Raw genomic sequence first — 23,687 nt, 5'->3', positions numbered from 1 at the left:
TCTGCACGGATGTGTTATCGTGCGTTTCCACATTGTGTGAATCGCCTATAAAGTCTCAATGTACATGGTTCATTTAGAGGAACATTCCGGAATTTTGAGATGACCCCTTTAAACACCTGTACTGGAACACTGTGTATACAAGCAGGGCTTATTCCCACACAAGCCAATGTCTCGGCTAGGCTTCTATTCAAACTAGGTGTTTCTGTGTGTGCCAATACCCAAACCAGGCATATCAGCCGACAGAGAGCATCTTGAAAATCAGGCTTGCTTTCTAAACAGGCATCTACACGAGACAGGCCATTCTACGACACAACACAGTAAAACAAACGACTAACGAGCGTTCCCGATCGGAAAGATCTTCGAAGGCGTGTAACTGCGGACACTCGCGACGCTGATCATCGACATCCAGTTTTAGTAGACCCAAGAGTTGCGTCAAGCTTGTGTCATTCAAGGTTAGTCCGAGCTTCTTCATGATCATACACATAAAGATGCCAGCCAATAAACGATCTTCGCGTTTCATTTCCAGCTCCGTTGACATCAGCCGCTCCAAACCTGGCAGAAAATACTTCTCCACGATCATCTACAGCATATGAACAATACAACCAAAATAGTATTTGCAGCACCTGCTTTAAGACGCAAAATATTTTATGATGTTCAGAACGGCATTTCATTGCACCGAGAATTGCATGGAATGGGAGGTATGCATCGAAGATAGCCATCACCTTTTTGCGGGGCAAATTGCCCCATTTTTGGCAGGTACAACCCATTCTAGTACATTTATGAGTATGACCTCACAATGTTCATGACCTTTTATGCTGAGTTGGTATCACAGCATGTACGGTTAACCCTTTCAGTGCTAATGATGAGATCCCACTCTGTAAAGTGTGCCTGAACGGCGGATGATGAGATATCTCGCTCCACGGTCCACGCAATAGTACGAAGTGCATATCTCACTGTACAAACTGTCGTAACTCATATCCACGGCGGCCGATTTCATAAACGATATACCGTTGGAAAGGTATCAAGCTCAGCTTTCCAGTGATAAAAAGTTCTTTGCGATAGGATTAGATTTGAGTGAGCGATGACGAATAGAATTGCAAAAAATCAAAAATACGCTTTCCGGCCATCAGTTCACAGGATTCTAGCCAAAGGGGGGGGGGGGGGGTAGGGGGGCACAGCGCTCCCCTACTCTGTTTGCGCGCCCCCTTGTGAAAAATTGCCGCCCCCTACTCATTTTCCGATTTTCGTGTTTTTCATGCATAGATGGTTCACAAAGGCACATTTGTCTGGGGTGAAGTCAGGGATTCGCCCCATATACGTTGCATTTTGCGTGGCAAGACAATATTGGAAAGTGGGAAAATGGGATATAGGGTAACTGTTTCCCATGCCCCCCTCCCCTACTATTTTGACCTGGCTAGAACCCTGAGTTCAAATGTTCTGCTCACGACTTGCTTTTTTTAGGGGATTTCCCTTTGCTACAGCGCATGCGTGTTGGGCATCAAACAAAGCGCTTGGATCTCAGCTTTGCAGCGCAGTTTGAATCGTGAAGTTTGGTTTAGTTTGAGAGAGATGGCGAACGAAAATGTATTATGAAGTTGTTTAGCGATTCTCAGACATGTAACGGCTTCTTCTAGAGCACATGATAAGCATCCATTTGCTTTTGGAGAATCCTTTTAAATAAATACTTGTACTTCCTCCGCGTCATCGAAATTGTCGCAGTTTGACTTTTGATATAAAACTGGGTATATACAGTGCGTATCGGTTATAGTGTGGTCGTATACAAGAATATACTGCTTACAAGAATGAACACTCATTTTTTCATAATCATAACACATATTTTATGTGTATATTTATTCTTACAAGCAGTATTATCGCATCGTAGAATATATCGGCACTAAGAATGGATTTTGTGTAGCAAAATATGCCAGATTAGTGCAAAGCGTATCGCCTGTAGTAATAACATCTGTGCTCTGTGCATACTCAATACAATAATATTCAACACAAAAAGAGAGTTATGTCCAAGGGAGCATTGGAGAATCACTTTTTCTGTCCAGTCGGACTCTTTCTTCCGACTTCTCTCGTATCCGCTGCTCCGCAGTCGCCTAGCACGACCGCGAGTCTGATTGATCCGTGTGTATCATGTGAACGTGTCCACATGCCAAACGTGCGCGCATATGATATGTCACACGTGATTTATCGTGTGTAAGAAATATCGGCAATAAGAATCAAATGTCGTTTTTCAAACACCCACGCTATAACCGATACCTACTGTACTCACCAGCAGTCGTACCACAGCTAAGGAATCAGACATAGACGATAGTCATCAATATAGGGTGACGGCAAAGTTCTGTTTTCTGTTGTTGGAAGCTGAACATTTTGAACTAGACGCAATTTCTTCGCCGATGTCGCTGCGATGGCACTTTCGACTCGCTGAGACCAGTCAGGCGTTGCAGCCTGCACATTTCTCGCGCTTATAGCCATTCAGTCAAAAACTCAACACTGTTTCACCTGAGCTGGGGTGAGAATGACTTCGTGGAGCAAGCAGCAGCGCTTGGAAAAACATCGAGGGGGTCAGCAAACTAATGCCATGCAAGAGCGATAAAATTTATCGCTCTTGTTTCATGCAAAGGAATGCTGAGATACTCAGTAGCTGAGTACTTGCAAGGGCCGTGTAGACTCTGCGTGTACACTGTAGACTTGTGTAGTGCTAGTTGCTGATGCACGTGCAGGTACTGTACTAGAGAAGCTGAAAAAGAGTGTGCGCTCGACGTGATAGAACACTTACCTGCATGAGCAGTGACCACACAGCTGAAATGAATGGGCATCCCACGGCTAAAAAAAGTTCATTATTTTCAAGATCGAGGTGACTCCGCTGACGGTAATCAACCGACCTCGCAACGATCTGCGTTGGTGGCGAAGTAGAAATCATCCAGAGCTAACAGACGATAAGCATAAGCAGCTCTTGTCCTGTGGAGAAAGTCAAAGCGTTTGAGATGAGACGCGACCAACTTACAACCTTCCTGGAAATTTCGCGGAACGATATTTTCTTCGTCCATTGACATCAGCGACGACGAGGCCTTCAGCTCCATGTGAAACTCTCAATCCAACTGTCCTGAAACGTTACTCTAGACTTCAGACTATCATCCTGTGTAATAATCTTTGTATGGTTTAGCTTATGGAGCTGTCAGTAACAAGTCACAAGTCAATAGTCAAACTGCGACAATTTCGATGAAGCGGAGGAAGTACAATACATAGAAGTGATGCTGGCATGCCTATGGAGCTGAGAACTGCCAGAGAGTCTTTGCTTGGCTTAGGGCTTTCCAACAAGCCATCGTGGAAATCCATCCATAAATGCAAACACGGCGAAAGATTTTGCTCGGCGAAGTACATGCAGGGTCTGAAATGAAAGCAAGTGCGCTGAAAGCTTAGCCGGCAGGGGGAAACTAGGCCAGCAGTGAAAGGGGATAAGGGTTGTAGTGGACTTGCCCCGCAAAACCTAACGGCGGAAAATGGATGCGTACATCCCATTGCAAATATGGTAAATTGTACTTCAGGGCCCTGGCCAAAATCATCTTTGTGATGACATGTTACAGTACGAGAAGTCGTTAAAAACCAGGAATGGAAACACCATTGAACCTGATTTCCTTGCTCATTTCAAGCCACGCCACAATGCCCAAGAGCAACAAACCCCACCCAACAAGGGAGCTGTCGTAAATCAAGAGTTCAAGGAGCTCCAGCAAAAAACGCTTTCATTCTGGAACGTGGCTTTGGCGGGCGGCATCCATTCTTCCCAACTCTCTGAGATTGCAAAGCGGAGTCTCTAATGCCAGACCAGCATCAAGATGGAGTAGGCGCACTCCGCAAAGAATTGGGCCAATTTACCATCTCATCGCTGGGCTCACGACTCGGGAGTATGGCCATTCAAACGGCCATTCAAACAAGGTTGAGAAGCTGTAATTGAATGAGTCAACCTGATTAACAGGAGTTTCATGCATGACTAATTGATTAGGCAACATTCGTAAGGATAAACACAACGAGAGAGCAAAATTCGGACACATACCTGATTGACGGGAACCCTTCCAATGTCAACATTGTGGGTGTTCTGAGCATGATGACCGATATCTATCACCTGGGCGTGACCTAGTTGGTGGATCACCTGGTGAATTTCATCTCTCTGCGAGAATAACGTGTCCCTGTTGCTGAAGTCTAATGGGGGCAGCAGCTCTTCCACAGACAGCTGCCGCTCGACAACAGGCAAGGAAGAGCTTCGGAGGAAGCTCTTTAAGCCACTCTTCAGTGAGTTGAGGATACCACCAGAGGACTCGGGACGGATGACATTGTCGTATTTGATGAAGTTCCCTAAAGAGTGGGTTATACAGGATAGACCGCGCACACAAATAACTACTGCATCAAGGCTGTCTGCACCCAATGCATACCATATACGTCGCACCATTTTACACTGGACCTCAAAGGCAAAGAAGAGGGTGCGATTTACAATCGAGTGTGACATCCTAATTATGTGAGCATATTCCGGGATATCTTCACTTCCAGTATGACCATGGCTCAGGCTGTGTTTACACGAGGCGTTTCAACCCGGGTTAAAGGGGAAGTATACCCTAAAATCAAATTTCCACCAGTTGTAGTCTTCAGGGTGCTGAGTCGAATGGTCTTGGCCCGAGGACGCTGAGACGCTCCCTTCCTCCTTTATTCCCAATCGAACTCGCGCACTTCCACCGAAACTGGGTGACTGTGCCCTACTAAATGGGGATTTGTGTGCAAAATGTCACTAAAAGCGCCATTTCGTTCTTATAAAAGCACGGATGAACGCGATTGGCCCATGTGTTGTAGTCTTTTGGACGCTGAGTCGACTGGTTTTGGTCCGAAAAGGCTACGGTGCAGCGCTCGGGCCTTATTCCCAATCAAACATGGTTGAACAAGCGGTCACGTGCTCCTGCGTACGCCAGTCACCTGGTCACTGGACTCACTGCGCCAGCAGGCGATAAATCTCACACCAAGGTTCAACTCGAGTGACAGGAATGCACCCAAATAGGCTGTAAGTAGTTGTACCCTGAATGTGGCGCTGGTGCTCTCTTTCTCTCTCTCTCTCTCTCTCTCTCTCTCTCTCTCTCTCTCTCTCTCTCTCTCTCTCTCTCTCTCTCTCTCTCTCTCTCTCTCTCTCTCTCTCCCTCTCCCTCTCCCTCTCTCTCTCTCTCTCTCTCTCTCTCTCTCTCTCTCTCTCTCTCTCTCTCCACGTTGGGTTGGATTTCTTCTAATGCAACTTCTAGATTGTCATGCGCTGAAGGAGCATCGTACACTGACACGTGCTCACACTTACCGCCTTTGTACTGTTGTTCGGCAGGTATGTCCATGCGCCGGTTCACATTGCCACCAATGTAAGAGCGCCCCAAGTCTTCATATTCATGCGCTGGTGTTCTTCCGGGGTGAATTTTGAGGAACTTGTATGAAACAAACTTTCCGCTTGCAGCAACCGGAACATCCATTTGGGTCTCACACTTGGTGTACAGGTTGTCTGGTCCACACTTCCTGCAGTTCATGAGGTGAAAAAGGGCCAAATGTAGCAGTCAGTCAATGTCAGATTAAACTACTGAACAAAGGAACATACAGTGGAGATTGGATATAACGACCTTGGGTATAACGACAAATCGAGTTTAGCGACACAATTCTGTTGCCCAAGTCGTTTAGCAAGTCGTTTCTGCACATTATAGATCGGGTATAACGACCTCGAAAATAACGACAGATCGAATATACTGACACTTTTTTGGTGCCCGAAGACCTGAAAAACAGTGAAAATACATCGGGTATAACGATTTTCCTCTTGTATCAGGCAGACTAGCATGTCTGGAACATGATATATGGCTGTGCCACGTGCCCGGACCTCCGGGTCACTCAATTATGTGTGCTTTACATTGCATGTTGAGCCAGCGCACGCGAAAAGGGTGCTTAGCTCACTGCACACTGAACTAAGAAAAACGCGTTTGAAGTTGCACTTCAAATTTTCACGATTTCGATCAACTTACGCAGATTTCAAGCGGGCTTACACTAGTAAGCTGGCGATTCCGTGTGATTTCCTTTAGCTTCCGCGATAGCCATCACACTCAGCTGTCATGTACTTTTCACAGATCAAAAATCGGTCCACGCATCGTCGTGCAACATTGATTTTCACGGATGGGTGCATGCACTCAATCAGCGCTTGTTCATCGCGCTTTGAAAGTCACGTTAGTTTGATTTTGATTCTCCTTCGTTACGCTGTAAGCCTTGTCTTCAACATGGCCAGTCGTCGTTGGTTCACGGTGGATGAGACACTAGCTGCTGTACATGCTGGCGACGATGATGAATTTACTGGCGCTGCTGACAATGTCGGCAGCAGCGGCTATGATCACGATTCGCCAGGCGGCAACGAAGAACTTTGCGATGCTGGTGAGAAGAGGATGATGGCGAGAATTTTGGAGCACTTCATGGACAGAGCTGACACCTCGACAGCTTTAGCTGCTGATTTTCTGGACCTGAACCTGGATGCTGAAGAAGCTGTTGTTAAAGAGGTTACAAACAGAATCGTTTGGAGAAATTTAGCGCTGCTGACATTCAAGCGTCCATTTTTTCGATGCAAGAGCTTGAGAAGCCTGAGAGGGATATTTTCATTCTTGGGCTTTCGTCGTCCTCTGCGCAGCACACTGCTCACACTGACCAGCCTGGGAAGAGGAAAAGACAAAAATGTGTGTACTCGTTTCAAGGTCTGCCGGTGTGCGTCACCGCATTCCGTCATGTAATCAACATCGGCACAAAGCGCATGGACAATTTGCGCAGGCACTTCGAGGAGCATGGTATTGAGCCTAGGACACATGGCAATACTCATCGCCGTCATCACAATGCCCTCCATTTTGCCGATGTAAAACAATGTGTGGAATTTATATCAGCGTTCGCTCAGGACTTCGGTGTACCACATACAGCGCCGTTACGTGATCGTGCTGATACACCACCAGTGTTTCTCCCTGCATATTTGACGTACAAAGCCGTTCACACTAAGTATCTGACAATGTGTGAATCCAAAGGGTATAAGACCATCTCGGAGTCCAGCATGCGTGCAATTTGGCACCAGTGTCTGCCTAGCATAAAGTTCATGACACCGAGAACCGATGTGTGTTTAACCTGTGAAGCTCTACGCCGAAAAGTGACAACGGCTTTCGGTGAGATTGAGAAGCTTCAGGCTTCCAAGGATTTGGCAGACCATGTGAACACTGTACAGAGGGAGAGAGAGCACTACAAGCAGGACCTGGGTGGCATGTCCCGAAAGCGCCAAACTTACCCGTACACGGAAATCCGCCCGTATGTAGATGATCAGTGGCAGGATGAAGTTTGCCCAGCACCACCACCACTGTGAACTTAGATTTTATCTCTCAATAATCAGATTTGCTCTCTGAAATTTAATCTCCCTTTTTCTCTTTATACTACATGTAATTTACTGACTGTGTACCACCACCACTGCCACCACTGCCACCACTGCCTCCACTGCCACCACTGCCTCCACTGCCACCACTGCCACCACTGCCTCCACTGCCACCACTGCCACCACTGCCACCACTGCCACCACTGCCTCCACTGCCACCACTGCCACCACTGCCTCCACTGCCTCCACTGCCACCACTGCCACCACTGCCACCACTGCATCCACTGCCACCACTGCCTCCACTGCCTCCACTGCCACCACTGCCACCACTGCCACCACTGCCACCACTGCCACCACTGCCACCACTGCCACCACTGCCTCCACTGCCACCACTGCCTCCACTGCCACCACTGCATGTGTATCATGCATTGCTGGATTTGCCTTTTGCGGCACATTGATATTCTGGCCGGGACTAGCCAGTCCTCACTAATAATGTCGTAAACACTACAAATTGTGTACTGTGTTGGTCTAGAGATGTTTCTTACCTGATACTTACATGGCTCTTTGGTAGGGGTCAAACGGGTGTACCGGGTACCCGCCCGTTAATCTCAGGTACCGTTAGCACAAGGGTACCCGTTTGTAAAAAAAGAAAAAGAAAAAAAGCTGCCACCTCATTCGAGGTGGCAGCTGAGTTACTAGAAAGTTACGATGGTTTTCCGACATCTAACCTGCCACAGTGCTTGAAGATGAACTAGTGTCATCAGGCTGAGTGACCAGTCGGAGTGTCACACACGGTGATGTCCGTAGGTGGTAGCTATGATACTCATGGTTGTAGTTTGTTCCTTCAATCGACGAGCTTGGCTTAGTTGAAAAGTAGTTCGAAATATTGCATACAAGATTACAGATTTGTGAAGATTCGTTTCACGAGTTCAACGAGCTAGCACTAGCAGCTAGCTGGCCAGCAACTAGCCCTTTCACAAAGGTGCTCGCCCCTTTTTTCGCCCTTTTCGGCCCTTTTTGGAAAAGCCTGTTTCTTTCGCCCTTTATTGCGTTTTTTGGTGAATATCGCCCTTTTTTTTAAAGCTTTTTTAGCTGAAAAAGTGCTGAAATCTGTTTGCTCATGCATGCGATCACAGTTTCCGAGTGCTCGATGGGCCATGGGCCTTGGCACGCCGCCTTTTTTTGGGGGGGGGGGGGCAACAAGTTGGTGAAGCTTGTACCCGGTGTACACAATGCTGTAAAAAGTGGGGGGTTTGAACTTTACTTCCTGTTTTGCCTTTCGTGGACCCATAAATGGAAAAGTACATGTAGCACTAGGACCATGTACGATTGTAAAGCGGGATTCACAGAAGCTTTTTTGCGATGCGACGCGCGATGCGATGCGATCTGCGACGGACGCGTGCGATGCGAGCTCGCGAAATACCATTCACAGAAGAAGTCAGTGATGCGACAACATCTTGCTGATTTGGCTACGTCACCATGATATTCGCGCGGTTTGATACAACTTGTACAAATTTATAGGCAACTCTTGAACCTTTGTACAACTTTGCTGTAGAAAAGGTCAAAATCGTACGCCAAATCGCTTGTCGCATCGCATCGCAAAAGTTGAGCCAAGCTCAACTTCTGCGATGGCCTGCAATGGCCCAGTTGCGGCAGTTGCCAGGGGTGCGACATGGCTGCGATTTGGGGTTTTCCCGGTTTCGCGTCTGTCGCATCGCGTGTCGCATCGCAAAAAAGCTAAGCACCCTTTCCGCGTGCTCTGGCTCGTATATTAAAAAGCCGGGCTTTTTTCTGTAGAAGCCGAAGACAGGGCTAAGGCTCTATTCAAATTAGGCTTCTATTCAAACTAAGTATTTCTATGTACGTCAACATTAAAACTAGGCGTGTATGCCGATGGTGCTTCTTGAGAATCAGGCTTGTATTCAAACAGGTTTCTACAGTTGCGCTCGGTGAAATCCGGCCCGAAGTGCATAACTGGCGCTCAGTACTGATGCGGCCCTTGACGCCCTCAAAGCTGTACAAGTGCTAGTGTGCACGTGTGCCGTATGAACTGTGCATGTGCTGTACTCATACGCATGCATGCTTACACCAAAGTGTAAAAAACCGCGCCAAACAAAGACAAGTGTAACATTCATTTCAGTTCAGCACAAGTAAAGAAGACGGAGATCGTTTCGAAGCAGTTTATTTCATACACAGAGCAGCAGGGCTTCCATATTATGTGTGGCCACCGTCTGCTTCGATTAGGGCTTCAACACGACGTGGCATTGACTCCACGCATGGGGAAACCGTGTCAGGAGCCAACGAGTCCCACTCCAGGTGCAGTGCCTGCACCAGCTGGTCAGCATTCTCGCAGCGATGTGGAATTATTCTCTTCTTGAGAAGAGCCCACACATTGGGAATGGCCATGTCCTTCTTCTCTATCTCCTCTTGATCTTAAGCTGTACTTCGTGAAGTGAATGAAAGAAATTTTGAACTGTTTTTAGCATGCAACACGTGCACTCCGAACTTTTACACGAGGTGCGTACCGTTGAGTTCATACACACAAATCGCCAGTGATGTAATGGGAGCTGGCTTCGCGGCGCCGGCTTTGCACTTTGGGCCGGATTTCACCGAGCGCAACTGTATACGAGACAGGCTTTTATACAAGACACTACGGTATTGAGTGCACAACTACCAAGTCACTATTTGGGTGGGCTTGCGTAAATGTGTTCCATAACGATTCGATAATGCATGGTCAAACCCGTTGCGTGCACAGTTCAGTACACGGACCCAGTGGATGATGTCTTTCTAAATACAGGCATATTGTATTCGGTGGGATTGTGACGTGTTCGAACCACTAGCACCTCAATTACATTCTAGTGGCAGATGTGATGACAACGGTAACATGCTCTACACCCACATTAAATTTAACTACACAAGTATCAATACCCAGTAGATGGTCAGACAGACACACACACAGACACACACAGACACACACAGACACACACACACACACACACCTCAGACCTGCCCATCGCGGAAGCGATGATAGCGAACAGCTATGTTAGACATAGCAACTTGTGCTGGGATTACACCATTCAACAGCTTGCAAGGCTGATGAATTGACCGCCACTATTTTTAGCCTGGTATCCACCACACAGCTGATTGAAGTGACTTTTTCTGGCCAGTGAATCCCTATTTTTCATTTTTCCATTTTTTTCTTTTTTCTTTTTTCTTTTTTTCTACACACACACACACACCACACCACATACTCCGGCATACACTGGCTGTTGGTAACCACCCAGGAGAATGAAAGAAAAGTCAGGAAGAGACCGAGAAAGAGAAGAAAGACGTGTGCGACCATAATCGTCGGGAATTGAACCCGCAACCTCTCGATTGGAAATCGACTGCACATACCACTGCACCACACACACACACGCACACACACACACACACACACACACACACACACACACACACACACACACACACACACACACACACACACACACACACACACAAACACACAAACACACAGACAGACAGACAGACAGACAGACAGACACACACACACACCCAAACAGCCTAATTATAGACAACCAACAAGAACACAACTGAGTGCCACTTACCCAACCTCCCTCACGAAACCCACGATATTCTTCCAGCCGTCGATGCTGCTCACGACAGCCAGAAAGTCTCCATGAGAACGCTTCCACTCAGGAGATAGCAGTGCACGAATCGTCACTAACACACCATCATGCTTCTGCTCTGGCAGAGGAAGTGCAGGACTACAAGGACAGTTAACATGGGGAGAAATGATAACATTACAATAAAAATGTGCCGTACAAAAATGTCACTCCACGTACAAAAATGAGCATGCGCAGATATGCAAGTGAAGCCAACACAGAGCTCTGGCTCTCCATCAAAATGCAAGTGATTCAGAGTTACTGACATTTCCAAGTTATGTACGGGCAGGGCCCGGTCCCGGACTGCCCGGATAAGAGAGATACGAGTGTATGTACATGTACATACTCCTACTCACAACGCCCTGGTTAACACAACACACTGCTGTCCTACCTCAGGTTACGGTTCAGCTCCGGCTGCGGCTGCTGAGACTGCTGCCTGTTCTTTTTCTGGCCTTTCTTGGTGGTTGGATCGACAAAGTTGGCCTCGGCACCCTTCTGATAGTATGTACCTCCCTCCATCTACCGTACCAAAAGCAAAAAAGCAGCAACAGCATCAAGCACCTTACAGAAACAATGGCTCTAAGAATCACACACCGTGAGTTTGTGTACAAAAGCCATATGCAGTCGACTCCACTTATAACGAACTCGCATATAGCGAATTTCGTGATATAGCGAACCAGGGTCCATGTCCCTGTTAGAACTCATACAAAATTGAACCTTTTTAATATCGCGAACAATTTTCGTTTATACCAAACAATATCTTGTAGGGACGCATGTAAACTAAGTGCAATCATACTGTCATAGGCCACATGCCTGTCATGACTAGTGTTGCTTACCGCATTATCTCCATTCAGCCAAGTTCACCTTCGACGGGGCGCACGGGACGCGACGTAAGGATCGACGGGAAGCGATGGGACGGTCTGACGGCGTCCAATGTGAACACCAGGAACGGGAATGCAACCGTACTGCTGTACGGATCGGGAAGCGACGGGAAGAGTTGGATCGATCCAACTTTTCATGCCATAGACGGGCGTAGACGGGGACGCAAGCGTACAAAACAGCTGCATTTTGAGTGTGAACAGGAGACGACGTCGTGCGTTGACTACTCCCGATTCGTACTTGGAAATTATTAGCATTTCGAACACTGCGCTTCCCATGATAACTCGCAGAATGGCTCCCACGACTTAAGTTGAATTTTAGCAAGATAAGGTCTGATGACACTTATGGTATTTAGGGATAGTTCAGGAGCATGACAGACGAACTGTTTTCTCATTTCCCGGAGATATTATTTGAATGGCACACCTTTCGAAGCTACTTTTTTGGTGTTCATGAAAAACTGGTATTGTGAACTTGATTCCGCTTCATTCAAGGAGAAATAATTGAAAAGAATTCCTGAAAAACAAGAAATTAGGCCAAAAGTCACCCTGTCACGGACCGTGCCTTATGACTGGCGCAGTTCGCTGTTGAACGACGCAACGACTGCAGCATGTCGTGTCGTACGAATCGCACAAGATTTTACAGCTCACCCCAGCCTTCCCGACAGGTCCTTACGTCCCGTACCGTCAGCGTTCCGTCGAATGTGAACTAGGCTCTATAAGCCCCGCGCTTATATTTTTTCAACCAGTCCGGACCCGGGCTTCTACTAGAGACTGGGCTTATAATTTTTTATTTTTTCGACCACTTGGTGCATGTACATAATACAGTACATCGCATATTGTTTTTCGTTATATCAGTAGCACAAAGTTTCCCAGCAGGTACGGGGACCGCAGTTTTGTGCTTCCTGGTACACTGAGTCTGAAATTTAGATTTCGGGGATCACACACGAATACCACAGCACGTGTTTATGCGATACTGTGTGACGTCAAACGTGCATGGACATGATCCATACAGTTCGCCATTATAAGCCCTGCGCTTATATGGGAGACTGCGCTCGTATATTTTCCGAAGCCCTCTCGGAGTACGCTTATAATAGAGACTGGGCTTCTACAAGAGACTGCGCGTGTAATAGAGATAATACGGTATATGGTGTGACTGCGTTTCTGTTACAAAGAACTTCGGCTATAAAGAACTAATTCTCCAGCACAATGGTGTTCGTTGTATCAGGAGTCGACTGTACTAGTAGTAATGCATATGGTATGGTAACATACATTGATGTTTACACCCGGCTGCTATTCGAGCCAGTCTCCTTTTCAAACTGGAGTTTTCACGCACAACCAGTGCACAACAGGTGTGCTCATATCATGTCAGTACAGTGAAGCCTGTCTAAGACGACCGCTCAAGGGACTAGAAGAAGTGTGGTCTCTGTAACCAGGTGGTCTCCTTATCCAGTGCCATTTGACTGGAAGTAGCATCCCTTGGTTCTGGCTGCAGTGGTCTTCTAGGACAGGTGGTCGCCTTATCCGAGCGGTCACTGCCTTGACAGGTTTTACTGTACACTCTTCCAATCATCATGCCCTGATTCAAATAATTACATTCTTTTCAAATCTCTCATGCTATGCAGAAAATAATGTCGGTACTCATACTTAAGTGTATAGACTCATTCATCCGCTGACTTTGACTGAAAACTCCCGGACGGGGTCTAACAAGCTAAAACGCGAGCAGCTCAGCCTTAGCATCATACCGAGACCCTACGGTCGGCAAAGCTACCCCTGCCTCTCCCCCCACTCCTGCCATTCCATAATGTCTCATCAAATTGTAAAAAAAACATCAACTCAGCCTTCGTGTCATACCGTATTTTACTATTTTCACAATGAAATCCCCTCCCAAACAAACCCCTCTGACTATTACAGTTCCCTGTCCACACACTACAACTGTAGAACATGTTCATACCTGATCAGCTGGCCCAGCTGTGGCATCAGCACTAGCTCCAGGAGCGGCCGAGGAAGCGGCAGCGTTCGCGTACGACTTGGTCTGGTCAGCAGCTCCGGCCCGCTGCCTCCGCAAGTTGTACTTCTTCCCACCGGCTGCCTGTCCATTAACATCCTCCTCTGCATCGTCCACGCCAGCATTGCTCTCTGGGTCCGAGAGAGGTGCTTGGCGCGGCTCTGCCGCCTGCTCCAATAAGGTCTTCGGCTCTTCAGCGACTGGATCGGATGTGGCGCTTCCCTCGGCTGATGTGCCGACTGTGCCGTGTGGCGAGTCAAGGCGTCGCTTTGCGGCCGGCTCGGACGACTTGGTACCTTTGCTCTGCTTCTTCTTCTGCTTGTTGCGGTAGTTCAGCTCCTTTTTCTTACGTGCCCGCTGCTCCTCGGGCGATAGCGGGGCGCCAGACTCACCCTGGTCAGGGTTTGGTGAGCGCTCGCTATCAGCGTTGACTGCATTCGGATCATCGTTGCACTCGAAATACTCCGAAGCGTCATCACTGCCGTCATTCTCGTTGTCAACGCTGCCTTCACTACACTCAGGGCCGTCACCATCAACGCCTTCTTCCCTAGTTCCATCCTCATTGCCAACATCAGCATACTCCGTGTTGAGACGCTGGATTTCTGTATTCGTGCCCGACTGGTCATCCGGACCACCATGCTCTGTGTTTTGAACACCAGTACCGAGCTGATCACGGTCTTGGTCCATTCGCTCGTCGTTGCTGGGCCCACTTGCCGACCCGGCCAGTGCGTTGCGTGCGCTGATTCTGGCAACGTGTGCGCTACCCTGCGATGCGCTGCTGCTCACTCTGCGATCCGCCTGGCCATCCTCCGGCTGGATAGGTTGCGCCTCCTGCGTGACATTGGCTGAACCTGCGACTTGGTCAACACGAACGCTCATATCGCCCGCCTTCGCACCTTCATCGTCTGTGTGGGCTTGACTCTCAGGCACACCAGCAGCAGGTGCTGAAGCTGCGTTCCCCGCTGCACTACTCGGAGTGGCCGGCAGAGACGAACTGCCCGAGCTGCCGGTCAAATCAGACTCCACTCCGGCCACAATCGGCATTCCAGAACGATCCCCATCCGCGGGTGGGCCCTGCTGCACACTGGTGACGTTGCTGCGGTCCATGTCCCCGACATTATCTTGCATTCCACGCGATGGCGTGCCAGTGGTGAGCTGAGGATCCTCGCGGACATCATCACCAGCTGCACCAGGCGTCTTGCCGGCATCAGCTAGCTGGCCGGGACCTTCAGATACGTCCACATCCATGGGTGCTTCGGTGTCAACCGCTCCACCTGAGGTCACCATACCAGACTCGATGTCAGACACTGTGCGCATAGTGTTCGGCATCGTACGTGGCGCCCTGGCACCTAAGGTTACCATCGGCTCCGTCTGATCAGTGGTGGCAGGACAACCGGGTGCAAACGGCGCAGGGTGTACAGTGCCAGCTTGCCGAGCGTTCGTTTCCAATGCTGCGTTGCCGGCAAGCGTCTGCTGATGACCGGGGTCACGATGCTGTAGGCTCTCACCTCGTTCATAGCCGCCGGCCGGATAGGATACAGCCTCGGACCCATGCATAGCAGGCATATCCTCTAACTCGGGAATCTGCTCACCTTCACCCAGCATATCTGCCATGACTTTATCTTCCCTAGCACGCAGTGAGTTGAGTTGTGTAATGTAAAACCTACGTTTCTTCGAATCGAAAGTTTGCGCAATTAAGCTTATGAACTTGCTCTTATTCTGCTGGATTCGTTCCAGCTCCTCTTGTAGAATATCCAAGAAGTCATCTCCGCTACTCTGATTAGCAGCAGGGCTGCTCTGAAGGTTACTTGGCGCTCGTTCCTGTTGGTTGGCTTGCTGCTGTTGCTGATGCTGCTGCTGTTGCGGCTGGGGTTGACGGTGACCTGAAAAGGAGGGAAGCGAGCTGTGTTGAGACGTTGGATGGCCATACTGAGCTGTGTAGGCTGCAGGGTCTCCGGGACTGCCCACTGCGATGTATAGCTGCTCCAGGGGCGCAGTGTCCGACGACCCGAGAGGTCGCACTGGCGTCGAGTTAAGCAGGTTGGGTTCGCTCGCACCGTGGTACAGCTCAAGATCTGGAGAATCCGAGCCACGGGCCAGAACAGGGGTGACGCCCTGCGCTGCGCTCTTGGCACCATCAGTATGCATACCACTGCCGTGAGGTGTTCCATGCTTGTCTTGTCCGGTCAAGGATGACGTGCCGGTCGCCCCTGGAGATCTGGGCGCAGCAGGGAAGTTCGCAGCTATGCGTATCGAGCGAACACCGACATCAATAGCAGATGCGGAGTCGGGCGGTGCGCCAGCGTCTGACCGCGGCGACGGCGGCATACTATCTGAATATGTACCACTGTGCTGTTGCTCTTGCAGTGCCTGCGTACGTTGCTGCCCATGCTCCCCCTGCTGCTGCTGCTGCTGCTGCTGCTGCTGCTGCTGCTGCTGCTGCTGGTGATGCTGCTGCTGCTGATGGTCGCGCTGGTGTTGCTGTTGGCCTTGCGGAAGCTGTCGATCCTGATCGCCACGAAGATGCTGCTCATCAAGCTGCGGATATTGCTGCTGCTGCTGCTGCTGCTGCTGTTGCTGTTGGTTGTGGTGGACAGAGCCATGCCGATGTGTATTCTCTACGTGCTGCCTGTGATCGGTGTGGCGATGGTGCTGTCCCCGGTTCTGTGGATATGGCTGCACGCGGCTGGGATAACCACCGTGCGGTTGTGCATGCCGTGGCTGCTGCTGCTGCTGGTACATATTGTGGACTGGCTGATGAATAGCCGGTGGACCATAGCTGTGCGGCTGTGTCCCGTACTGGTCCGTTCTCATGTGGGGGTCCTGGTGTTGGCGGTGCTGCTGCTGCTGCTGGTGGTGGTGCTGCTGCTGCTGCTGGTGGTGGTAGTGCTGCTGCTGCTGCATGGCATAGTAATGCTGAGCTTGCTGCTGCTGCTCTTGTGCTGTACCAAACCTTGCCTGCTGCTGCAGATGTTGTGGCAACTGCTGCTGCTGCTGCTGCAGCATGCCGCGCATATGCTCCAGGCCCCGCAGTGCATCTAGCTGCTGCTGTGATGGTTGCTGAGCAGGACTATGCACAGGTTGAGCTTGCTGCTGTAGTTCCTGCTGCTGCTGCTGCTGTTGCTGCTGCATAGTGTGTTCAGGATGTGGCAGTAGAGGCTGTCGGTCGGACGCACTACCAGGACTACTCATAGCCGCACTGGGGCCTGGCACACCAGCACCGGCTGATCGCTCGCCTTGATCAGCAATGGTATTTCCTGTACAGGGAAGAGAAGTCAGAGAAGAGCAGCAGCATAGTCGTCAGGGCTATTCCCAGCATAGTACAGCAGGCAGGATTTTCACCCAGCCCATCCTTAGCCAGGTACTGTACAAAATGCAGTGTTCAAACTGTTACCTAGGAACGTGCATCTTGATTGGCTGTTGTGGGGCGTCCACCCTCTTCACCAGTGCAACTTGCACCCTCCCACCGGCTAGAGGTTGGCCGCCTCAAAAACTGAACCCTGTTTTCGAATGACTTCACCGACACTCTTATCGCCAAGAATACACATCCCCCCAGAGTATGCAACTCCCATGCATAATTTCCAACATTCTTGCAAAGGTGGCAACCCCTCACGTGTGTCTGTCTCCACACGTTTGCACATGCCGGTGATGTGTCACCGCTGATCCACGAGGTGTCTGAAAAATACATGGCAATCACTTGTTATCACGTTTATATATATAGGGGTCGTCGCAAAAGTTTTCTGTCATCCCTGAAACGAACATCGTTCATTTCGTACTCGGAACCCCTCCCCTCCCTCTGAAACGAACACAGCTTGCTATGCTGGACGACGAAAATCGTATGCATGTACATGTCAAATGTACAGTGTCGGTCGACTTGCGATTTTGGCTCGCACCCCCTGCACGTAATTTTCATACGTAAAATTCAGCGCTGTTGGGTTTCGCTCTACATGATTTCTCCGCGACTGCTTAACATGCCTTGTTGCTTTGGAGACGCGTTGGCTGCATGCGCCCACCGCATGTGTCATATCGGCCTCGGCAGCTGACGGGTTCTTCCGGGCTGTACGACAAACTTCCCCGGGTTGTACGACGAACTAACTACTCTGCCGGTACTAGTTTACATGTTGGGTGAACGTGTTCCCCTCATGAGCGCGCGTTTGTACGGCAGTTGTCTTTTGTATCTACTTGTCACTTTTATCAATGCATGGGCCGCGGGATGTTGTATCTGCTAACTGTCTTATCGTATACGCTGGCTGTTTAGTTAATTCATAATTAATACGCATTTCTCCTTGTCTTCTCCCATTGGTCAATTCTGCATAGCAACAAGCTCTCTATGGTCTGATTGGTTGGGTTTTCCCGCCTTTGCTACTCCTTTGTCTAACTCGATCCTTTTTGTTATCATATAACCCCTGCTGCTTCTGATCAAAAGTACCAACCTTCCTTCGACCTTCACTCTTGAATCGAGCTGGAATCATAGTGACTCTCAACCTTATTCGAATGACCAAGGTGAGCGTGTGTGGCTGAATGGATACTTGGATCAACTATATTGGTTGATGACCTGGTGGGGTTACTACGGCAATTCGAATGTATATGTTGTAGCCTTGAGATCGGTATTGTGTATGTCCGGCACGACATATTTGGTGCTGTGACCAGGATCCAAGTTCTGTTCTTCTGTAGGCGATTGCTTACGGAAGGCCTCCACAAGCTGGAATGTTTGGGTGATGTCAGATGGGCTGTTGTCTAAAAGCCGAACAGATCGAATGATTTGACGGCAGGGCAGCAAACAATGATCGTAATGTAGAGCGATTGCTCTTTGTTGAAGGCAGAGTTGCCTATTTTGGAGAGGATGTGGCTAGGCGAGAGTGTTGACAGAACTGCCAACACTCTCGCGCATGCGGGTTGGACTGGCGCGCGGACTGGTGATCGGTTGATCACCGTATCGTACTACACTGATTTGTAGTTTGATGATGAGGAGGGTTGAACTGGCGCGGACTGGTGATCGGTTGAACTACAGACCAGTTTGACCATGATTTTTGCTGACCCGTACGCGAATGGTGTGATCCGATGACGACTGTAGTACATACGAACGTATGTACTGTGCAGTACTTGTGACCTGAACAGCTCTCATTGGTCGGAGGACTACCGTACGAAGTAGCAAGTGGGGAATATAAGGCACCACTGGGCAAGGAAAAGGTATCACAGTCTTGCGATTGCAAAAGACAAAGATATCCTGTTGAGAGCGAACGCACTCGATTTTCTGATTATCATGGCTCACAATCAGGCTCCGGATGCAGCAGCGAACGCTGCTGTAGGGGGTGCCAATGGTGGGGCGATGGTGGTACGGCCGGCAGTGATGCCTGAAGCATATGATGGCGTGGGGGATTGGGTGGAGTACTTGCAGTACTTCAACCAATGTGCTCGTGTGAACGAGTGGAATGACGTGCAAAAGGCTCAATACTTAGCCGTACGGCTAAGAGGGGCTGCACAAAAATTTGTTGTGACTGTACCTGAAGCCCGCCGAATGGAGTGGCCTCAGGTCGTAGAGGACTTGTCGAGGAGGTTTGCACCACCAGAGACAGCCCGCCAATATAAGTCGCAATTTAGAACGCGAAGGCGCAAGCCTGAGGAAGACGTCAGTCGATTGGCTGACGACTTGCGTAGTCTTGTACACAGGGCTTACCCGACCATGGGTGGAGACGTACAAGAAGAGTTGGTGCGGGATCAGCTCATTGATTCCATGACTCCTGACAGGTTGCGATTGCGCTTACAGGAAAATGCACCACGAACGGTTCAGGAAACGATCGAGATGGCTAACCATCTGGAGAGGGTGTGGGGGAACGAGGGCACGCACGGCCGAATGGACGATGCGTATGGCGTACCACGTCAATTGGTGACGGCTGCAGTTGCACCGTCAGAGCTCCCTACGTTGGAGTCGTTGGCAAAGTTGGTGGAGAAGCTTAGTGATCAGGTGGACAGGATTGCCCACCCTCCTAGGCCGAACCAACAATTCAGGAGAGGGGACCAAGTGGACAGAGTTGACCACTATAGGCCTGAACAATCGAGGGGTTTGACTTGCTGGTTCTGTGGCCGAATGGGACACAGAAGGGCAGACTGTCCAAACTTGATGAAACCTGCAAGGGAGTACCAATCTCGCCGACCGGCGGGAAACGGGCATTGATCGAGACGGCGGGCCGCGTCTGCGATCAAGAAACTGTGCTGGGTCCAGAAACTGAGGCGATTGTCTCGGATGCTCTAGAGAATGACTCTGAAGTGGTCGCTGCCTTGAGCAGGGCAGCAGAAAGCCACGGAGGTATGATGATTGAGGGAAGGATTAATGGGCTGCCAGTAGAGTTACTGGTAGATACGGGTTCCTCAGTAAGTCTAATTTCTGAGACCCTCTCGCAGCAGTTGGGCTACATGTTGGGCGACCTGGAACCACCAGAGAAGTCGACTGGCTTCTGCGGTGCGGATGGTCAGAGGTTGCATGTGTGTGGCACGGTCGCTGCATGTTTGGCAATACAGGATGCTATTTGTGTCCATGAGATGAAGGTGATTCGAGGGTTGCGGTATCATTGCCTGATTGGAAGGGATGTACTATCGCAGATACCTTGCGAGATCACGTCGAATGATGGGAAATTGAACTTCAAGGCTGATAAGGCTGAAGTTTCAACGGTGGAAACATCACAACGCTGCCATAATCTTCGATTGAAGAATAGGGTAGTTATACCTCCATACTGTGAGATGACGGTGGCTGCCGTTATCGAGAACAAGGAGGATGTTCCTTCATGTGGCATCACCGAACCAGACGGCTGTCTGATCGATGGTGGGGATGTTTTGTTGGCACGAGCGGTTGTTTGTCCAACAGATGAAGGTGTACCCGTTCGGGTATTGAACTGCTCCGAGGAGTCAGTATCTTTAGGAAGAGGTGCCCGAGTGGGACAGCTGCTACCTATTTCAGCCGTGATGAGTGTCATGGGCGAAGACGAGGATGATTGCGATCATATAGGAATGGAATCCACGGGGGATTCGGGAAGTTCCGAAGACTTATGGTCGGCGCTCAACATTGGACTAGAAGGTCCTGTGAGTGGGAAGTCTGTGTCGGGGGATGACGAGCTGCAGCTCGGTTATGAACCTGATGAGGGCACAGCGGAGGCGAACCGGGAGACGTCTCGTGTTCAGCCTGGTGGGCAAGGGTCAATTGGGAATGAGGAATTGGCACGCTTGCGTGATCTCGTCTGTCGCTACCGGATGGTATTCGCGATGAACTCTGCTGAATTGGGTCGCACGACTGTGCAACACCACAACATTAACACCAAGGGAAGAAGTCCTATCTTCCAGGCTCCTAGGCGATTGCCTTGGAATTCAAGGGAAGCCACCCGTGAACTAGTGAAGGGCATGAAGGAACAAGGGGTGGTAGAGGATTCTACTAGTCCTTGGTCTTCGCCAATAGTGCTGGTTAAGAAGAAGGATGGCTCAACTCGATTTTGCGTTGATTATCGCAAATTGAATGCCGTTACGGAGCGGGATCCATATCCTCTCCCACGGATTGATGATACGTTGGACGCGCTGAGTGGCGCGAAGTACTTTTCCACCTTGGATTTGTGTTCCGGCTATCATCAGCTGCCTATGGCAGAAGAAGACAAGGAGAAAACGGGTTTCTCCACTCCAGATGGGCACTACCAGTTTACAGTCATGCCGTTCGGTGTGTGTAACGGTCCAAGCTCGTTCCAGAGACTTATGAGTGCTGTCTTGCGTGGGCTACAGTGGCAGATTTGCCTCGTGTATCTCGATGATGTGATTGTGTTTGCAAAGACTTTTGACGAACACTTAGAGCGGCTCGAGGCGGTGTTTGAACGGCTATTGGACGCAGGGTTGCGTCTAAAACCATCCAAATGCTTCTTGCTGCGTACGAGGGTGGATTTTCTGGGCCATGTGGTCTCGGAAGAGGGTGTGAGCACTGATGAGGCAAAGACTCACCGCGTGGCTACGTGGGAGCACCCTACGAATGTAGCGGAAATTCGGGCATTTTTGGGGTTCTGTGGCTACTATCGAAGGTTCGTACCGAACTTCTCGGATGTTGCTAAACCCCTCACTCAGTTGACTAAACAAGGCCATGCGTTCGTATGGACCCAGGAGTGTGAAGAGGCATTTGCTACGTTGAAGAGTCGGTTGACTTCTTCACCAACCCTGGCATATCCACAATATGGACCTGATGCTCCGAGGTTCATTCTGGATGTTGACGCCAGTGGTACGGGATTGGGTGCTGTTTTGTCACCGCAAGATGAGAAGGGGGTCGAACGACCCATTGCCTTTGCTAGTCGATTGACATCTGCATCGGAACGCAGGTACGCTTCTACCAAAAGCGAATTGCTGGGTGTAGTTTGGGCGTTTAATCACTTCAGGTGTTACCTGCTCGGCAAGCGCTTCTTGGTCCGCTCGGATCACAAAGCATTGCAGCATTTGGACAACTTCAAAGAACCAGCGCCGATTGTCGCCAGGTGGTTGGAGTTCCTCAGTCAATTCGAGTATGATCTGCAATATCGAAAGGGCAAGGCTCATTCAAACGCAGATGGCTTGTCCAGACAGAAGACCAAACCTGTGATGAATGTTACAGAAGTGGCTCCTACCGTTCCTGGACCCTTGGTTCAGCGAAGGGACTGGACATATGGGACCTGGGCGATTGCCCAGCAAGCTGATCCTGACCTCAGGCAGCTTTTTGAGTGGCTAATGGATGACGGCGAGTCGGCTGACTTGACCGGAATCAGTCCGACTTTGAGGAAGTACTGGCGGGGACGCCAGCATCTTTCTGTAAAGGGCGGAGTGATTGGAAGGGAATGGGTTGAGCCTGAGATTTCAGCGCCGAACCGTTTTCAGATTTTGATCCCAGTTGATCTGCGGACCGAAATCTTGAAGGAGTATCACGATTTCCTTGGTCATGTGGGTATGAAGCGGACGATTGCCCAGCTTCGCACTCGGTTCTATTGGCATGGAATGAGTCGTGACGTTGAAGATTGGATCGGCACGTGCACGTCATGTTGTCGACGCTCCCGACCGGTTGGTCGAGGACAAGGGGCACCCTTACAGGTGTCCTGGGCGGGGTATCCCTTCGAACGTGTGGCTATGGATTTGATTCCAGGACTGCCTGAGACTTCAGGTGGAAATCGTCACATTTTGGTCGTTGTGGACTACTTCACGAAGTGGGTAGAGGCGTATCCGTTGAAACGGATGGATGCAGCGACTGTTGCATCGGTATTTGTGAGCGAATTCGTGTCCAGATTTGGAGCACCGGATAGCTTGCATACGGATCAAGGTGCAAACTTTGATTCGAAACTGTTCAAGAACGTTTGCGGCTTGCTTGGTATCAAGAAAACGCGGACAACGGCTTACCATCCGTCGGGTGACGGATTGGTAGAGAGGTTTAACCAGACGTTAGAGCGATTGCTCTCACACTATGTTCAGAGAGACCAGCGTGATTGGGATGTCCAATTACCCGCAGCATTAATGGCGTATCGGGCTACCACCCAAGCCAGCACAGGGTACACGCCGGCGTATCTCCTCTTCGGCAGAGAGTTCTGTCTCCCGCAAGATGTTGCGTATGGTTTACCGCCAGCTGAACAGTTGGATGAACCTATGTATGTGCGTCTATTGCGGTCCCGTTTGGCGGATGTGCACACGATTGTGAGGCACAAGCTCGGTGCAGTGCATCGACATCAGGCGCATCTCTATGATCATAGGGC

General features: G+C 49.8%; 1 protein-coding gene across 1 annotated transcript in view; it reads right to left on the bottom strand.

Annotated features, from left to right (window-relative positions):
- LOC135811779 (E3 ubiquitin-protein ligase RNF213-like) overlaps positions 1–23,687 on the bottom strand; it is an 86,415-nt gene that overhangs the window by 60,383 nt on the left and 2,345 nt on the right. Inside the window, 6 exon segments of the mRNA XM_065325026.1 lie at positions 336–580; positions 4,061–4,359; positions 5,336–5,544; positions 11,014–11,172; positions 11,462–11,589; positions 13,900–17,210. Coding sequence (XP_065181098.1) covers positions 336–580; positions 4,061–4,359; positions 5,336–5,544; positions 11,014–11,172; positions 11,462–11,589; positions 13,900–17,210 — 4,351 coding nt within the window.

This window comes from Sycon ciliatum, chromosome 3 (genome assembly GCF_964019385.1).
Source record: "Sycon ciliatum chromosome 3, ocSycCili1.1, whole genome shotgun sequence".
Taxonomy (NCBI): domain Eukaryota; kingdom Metazoa; phylum Porifera; class Calcarea; order Leucosolenida; family Sycettidae; genus Sycon; species Sycon ciliatum.
Note: the sequence above shows the minus strand (reverse complement) of the source record. Positions and strands in the feature narration are given on the sequence as shown.